This window comes from Wasmannia auropunctata, unplaced genomic scaffold, assembly GCF_000956235.1.
Source record: "Wasmannia auropunctata unplaced genomic scaffold, wasmannia.A_1.0 LD335560.1, whole genome shotgun sequence".
NCBI lineage: Eukaryota > Metazoa > Arthropoda > Insecta > Hymenoptera > Formicidae > Wasmannia > Wasmannia auropunctata.
In genome coordinates, this window is record NW_012027330.1 from 25,583 (window position 1) to 31,371 (window position 5,789).

A 5,789-nucleotide genomic window follows, 5' to 3' on the forward strand; every position below is an offset into this window, starting at 1 on the left:
GATTTGGTTATCTGGGATGTTACCATTTTATTTCACAACTATATGCGATCGATGTATAGTGAGTACTAGCTTGGTATTTTGTTTTATAGTTATATTTCATCATATGTATGCAATAAATAATTCACTATTAAATATTGATTTTTTCCCTCCAAAGCCATTATAATCGGAAAATGAACGGATTATGAACTCTCGCGTACAAAGCCTCCGTAAGTCGAATTTTCGTATGTTAATCCTCCTTAACTCGAATTTCGATAAATCGAAAACTCGATCTATAATGTCGATTTCTACCAATGTAAATTAACTTTAATCTCGGTTTTACTTAATTTTTTATCTCTTCCTAATTCTTAGAACTAGAAAAAGATACAAAATAAGTTAAACCAAAATTAAAGTTAATCTACATTAACAGAAATGGCCATAACTTGAACAGTTTTTCCGGTCGCTTGAGGATTCGAGTTATCGAGGTTCGACTTGGATCATCATCCCTGGCCGTCGCCCGATCACGACGCCCTTGCCGGACGCCGGTAAAAGAAGCAACAGACGCCGATCACGTGATCTTGTTGTCACCACGAAGTGTTCCGACTTTCCGAGTGTTCGGACTTCGGCGCGGAACTCAACAGCGGATGGTGCACGTAACGGCCTAACGGGTAAACGGACACCACGTGCTTATTCAGCTCATTCGGGATCGTAACGCGGTGCGGCATTAAAAGGGATACCGGCGATTAGAGATTAGTAGAGACGTCGATTCTCCTCGCGTATGTACATTCCACGCCGTTCGGATAAGACGTGTGAGTGAGGCATCGTACACGGAGAACACGTCCCATCGTCCGGCATTGTTTGTTTATCCCAGGGTTGTGCATCTACGCGTAAAATATAATACTCTACGTTTACGTGTAAACAACGTAAACTATTGTAAAAGTGTCATTTATGTAGACTGCAGTCAGTAGACTATATATTTATTTATTTAATAAATATATATAAACATTTATGTAAAAAAAACTACTATTTGAGTAAGAAAAATTCTCTGGTTGCATTTTTAATCTTAATCTCGTAGTTAAATTAATGTTCAAAATACATCAAGAATATTCTAAAGATGTGGTATCTTTAGCCTGTTCCTATGATACATTTTGAACATTTCTTTTGTGGGTAGAGACTGCCTTATAATTTAATTCTTTTATATTCTATATATTAGTGATACAATAGTCTGGTTTACAAGTCTAAATTGTCTATACGCAACAAAAAGACCATGTAAACATCACGTAGATTTCACGTAAATAATCAGTGTAGACGTAACCTTGAAATCTACGGCACAACCCTGGTTTACTTTATCCTCTTTATGAATCGTTTTTTTTTTTCGCTTTTGCAGGATAAGAGGGATAAACAAGCGTACCTTGTCTCGGCGTAACGTGAATGTAATAGTCACGTATCGGGAATCTAATCTAACGAAGCATCGGTAAGTTTCACGGAACGTTGGAACGATGTAGACTATTTTTTACGACGCCTTGCGACTTGCGTCTGAGGCTTATCGTGGCATCCGCATTCTCATATTTCTCATCGCTGCGATAATCAATTATTTAAACTGTTCCTTCCTAGTAGCGTAGTAACTTGTTCCTGGTAACATTGAGATAAACTAACCTTTTGTCTCTCAGTGCATTTGATAATGGATAAATATATCCGATAAACAAACTCGTTTTTATTTGTAAATTAATGAATATCTAAGGACCTCTCGCTCTCCAGAGCAATTATTGTAAATATAAGATACATGCAAATCGAATTGAATATGTTTGAATAATTTTTTACCTCGGCTATCTGATATTCTAATGGAATGGCGGCATAAAAAAATATTTATGCTATTACTTGCATTTTTCAGAAATTAACATACTTAATTTTGAATACAAGGCTCTCTATTATTTTCGACGATGAATGACAGTTGGGAGGATAATAGAATGTCGTCAAGGAGGTACGATCGAGGTTATGATCACAGGAGAGAAAACAGAAGGGAAAGGGACACCCAATTTTATAGACGCTCCCACAGACCTGGGGATAATTGGGGCCATGATTCAAGTACACAGAATTACAATGATAATTCGTATAGGAGAGGTAATGATAGTTCGGACAGTACAAACGGACTTGTCATGTACATTGACACCAACAGCATTGGAAGACTTATCGGCAAGGGTGGCAGCAAGATTAGAGCTCTGGAAGATGAAAGCAGTGCCACAATCAAAGTAAATAATATATTCTACGCAACGCATTGAAGTATGCATTGTAAGGATGTAATCCATCCGCGTAAAAGCCTACATTTAATAACTGATTTTCCTTACTTTTGTTCAGATCGACCGTCAAAATGATGGAAATGGACAGACCGCTGTGACACTAATTGGTACAGATGATGCGAAACAACGAGCTAAGAGCTTGATAGAGGAGTTATTAATTGACAGAGGTAGTACGCTGGAAAATGCACAATCTACGCGAAAAGCGGCACCTGAGCCTGAGGAGAAACCGGAAATTGATTGGGAAAATTTTGATTGGGGCAAGGCTAATGAAGAATATGTATGTTTTGCACAATGAAAAGGGATTGCAATATATAAATGTGTAAGATACACAAGTGTAATAATAATAATTTTCTCGGCAGGAGAAGCGTCAGCAGCAGAAGTGGTCGGCTTTGCCTCCTATTATAAAGAATTTTTACAAGGAAGATCCGGCCATAGCTAATATGCCGAAGTCGAAAGTGGATCATATCAGGCAGATTAACAATAACATAGAAGTTAAGCATGTTTTCGAGAACGAGGGAAGCTCCGAAGAGGAGACGAAAATACCAAATCCCGTCGAAACCTTCGAACAAGCTTTCCAGGTAATCAAAAGCTCATGAGTTTATTTATTACTTCTTAATACATATCTCGTTATATAATAATTACTTTAATTGTGTTGCAGGCCTATCCGGATATTCTTACGGAAATACGAAAGCAAAAGTTTGAAAAACCAAGCCCCATACAATGTCAGGCGTGGCCTGTTCTGCTGAGCGGCCAGGATCTTATTGGGATAGCGCAAACTGGGACAGGTTCGATTATTTTTATTCTGCGCGCTGTTTACATACGCTTGTGTATGAAGAGGGGGAATTATGATTTCAGGAAAAACTCTTGCCTTTTTACTGCCCGCTTTGATCCACATCGACGGACAATTGACTCCGCGCGAAGAGCGTCCCGGGCCAAATGTTCTTGTTATGGCACCGACGAGAGAATTGGCATTGCAGATCGAGAAGGAAGTAGGAAAGTACTCTTACCACGGCATTAAAGCGTAAGTTTATCTCGAATAACATGTATGTACTTGTTTTCATATTGTGAAATATTATCTCTTGCTTAATACATCTCGATTTGGAATTATTTAAGGGTATGCGTATACGGTGGCGGAAATCGCAAAGAACAAATAATCTCTGTGTCGAAAGGTGTGCAGATAGTAATTGCCACTCCCGGAAGATTAAATGACTTGGTTCAAGCAGGAAAATTGGACGTGTCGGCTGTAACGTATCTTATACTTGACGAAGCAGATCGTATGCCGTCTATGGGTTTCGAACCGCAAATCCGTAAGACTCTCCTGGGTGTGCGACCAGACAGACAAACTGTTATGACGAGGTATAAGCCACATTTTTTTATTTTTATTAAAATTAAATTCTTTTAAGGGAGGGAGAAAAAGTTAGTGTCATAATTTTTTTATTTCTTTAGAATTTGTATTTTCTTAATTTCTATTTGTAAAATTTATTTACAGGCAATAATTGTATTGCCTGTAAATATATTTATTATAAAATATTTATTATAGACTTATTATTTATTATGACTTAACATTTTTTTTACATATAACACGCATTTTTCATTTTATAATTCGCTGTTAAATATATTATTCATATGTCACATAAGAAATTTGAAAGCGAGTGGCAGGAATATACGAGTATATTTAATTAACTAAAGACGGAATCACTAAAATTTGTTCATTTCGAGATCGACAAGAACATAGCATTAATATTTTTATTATAACTTAAATTTTTCAAAGTAATGTTACTTCAAATAAATAATTTATATCGCCTTTCTCGAATATCTAAAAATTCATGTATAATATCAATATTATATTTAATTTAAAATCATATAATTTAATGCAATAGATAGTAATTTATTAATACAACACTTATATTTTTCCAGCGCTACTTGGCCCCCGGGTGTAAGACGCCTAGCCCAATCATATATGAAAAATCCGATTCAAGTATTCGTCGGATCGCTTGACTTGGCAGCCGTCCACTCTGTGACACAGAAGATTTACATGGTTTCTGAAGACGAGAAAATGGACATAGTCAGTAGTGTCGCACATGTTAATAAACAAAATTGACTACCAATTATATTGGGAACGTCATATTAATTGCATTATCATCATTACTGTATTGCAGATGCACGAGTTCTTCCGGACAATGGGCCCGGACGACAAGGTGATGGTATTCTTCGGTAAGAAGTCAAAGGTGGACGATATGTCTAGCGAACTGGCTCTGTCGAACGTCGAGTGTCAGAGCATTCACGGCGATCGAGAACAAGCGGACAGGGAACAAGCGTTAGAAGACCTGAAGACCGGAGCCGTACAGATCCTTCTCGCGACCGACGTGGCTAGTCGGGGAATCGACATTGAGGATGTCACGTAAGTTTCGCGTATCAAGTATATATTACATTATTCGAGATGTACGGCATCGACATATTTTTACTCTCACCTTAGGCACGTACTGAACTACGATTTCCCACGGGACATAGAGGAGTACGTTCATCGAGTCGGCCGTACTGGACGCGCGGGTCGAACGGGCGAAAGTATCACTTTTATGACGAGGCAGGACTGGCATCACGCTAAGGCGCTCATTGACATCCTCGAAGAGGCTAGTCAGGTTGGTACATGCACACGAGGAACACTTTAATATTCCCTCGAATTTGCTATATTGATTTAACCAACTCGTGCTCTTTATTTCCTCAGGAGGTACCTGAGGAAGTATATAAAATGGCTGAAAGATATGATGCATGGAAGAAGAAAAAAGACGCCGAACAATCGTATGTGAGAAGCTTCAGAGGCGGTGGCGGTGGCGGTAGGTCACGCTACCGCACTTAAAAGTATGGCCGATTAATGATGCTAGGAAATAGAATTACTTTGTGTCCAATATATAATCAACATCAGGCTTAACACACTGTGATACTATTTTTAATCCTTGCGATTTCGGCAAGGTTAATCTCGTAGAACAACACGATGTTCCTTTTCTTTGTTTTTTTATAGTTACCAACGTTGTATGATTTAACGTCTACTAGTTTAAATATCTCAATGAAGTATACATTAAAAAATGTTTGCGACAATTAGGATAACTTTGGAATATATCGTACTTAGCGATATTTAACTTTACATTATTTTACGCATCAGTGCGAAATATAATTTTGTATCACATAGTTTATTATTAAATATGCTATAAGCATATTTTTTTGTAAGTTTTTCGTATCCAAGTTCTGAATGCTATATTTTATTTGTTCGGAAGACATAATATTTACGATATTTTGAGTTTAATTAATAAAAATTTTTTTTATTGAATTCAGTTCATTTATTTCCTCAACAGATTTTTTTTAAATACATATAACACGCATTTTCCATTTTATAACTCGCTGTTAAATATATTATTCATATGTCACATAAGAAATGTGAAAGCGAGTGGCAGGAATATATATTTAATCAACTAGAGACGGGCTCATTAAAATTTGTTCATTTCGAGATCGACGAGAACA

At 37.1% G+C, this 5,789-nt stretch overlaps 1 protein-coding gene across 4 annotated transcripts; it reads left to right on the forward strand.

Moving 5' to 3' along the window:
- Positions 1-530: 530 nt before the first annotated feature.
- LOC105456722 (probable ATP-dependent RNA helicase DDX43) lies at positions 531-5,541 on the forward strand. 4 transcript variants are annotated; one of them, XM_011700969.1, is made up of 12 exons: positions 531-785; positions 1,364-1,450; positions 1,868-2,225; positions 2,332-2,550; positions 2,633-2,851; positions 2,932-3,058; positions 3,129-3,294; positions 3,387-3,629; positions 4,191-4,338; positions 4,433-4,674; positions 4,750-4,912; positions 4,999-5,541. In XM_011700969.1, the coding sequence occupies exons 3-12, from the start codon at positions 1,917-1,919 to the stop codon at positions 5,128-5,130; spliced, it is 1,968 nt and encodes a 655-aa protein (XP_011699271.1). In that variant the 5' UTR covers positions 531-785; positions 1,364-1,450; positions 1,868-1,916; the 3' UTR covers positions 5,131-5,541. The 4 variants fall into 4 exon arrangements, with proteins under 4 accessions (XP_011699271.1, XP_011699272.1, XP_011699273.1 ...); XM_011700970.1 differs by having other exon boundaries at positions 531-752; XM_011700971.1 differs by having other exon boundaries at positions 531-692.
- The last annotated feature ends 248 nt before the right edge of the window (positions 5,542-5,789 follow it).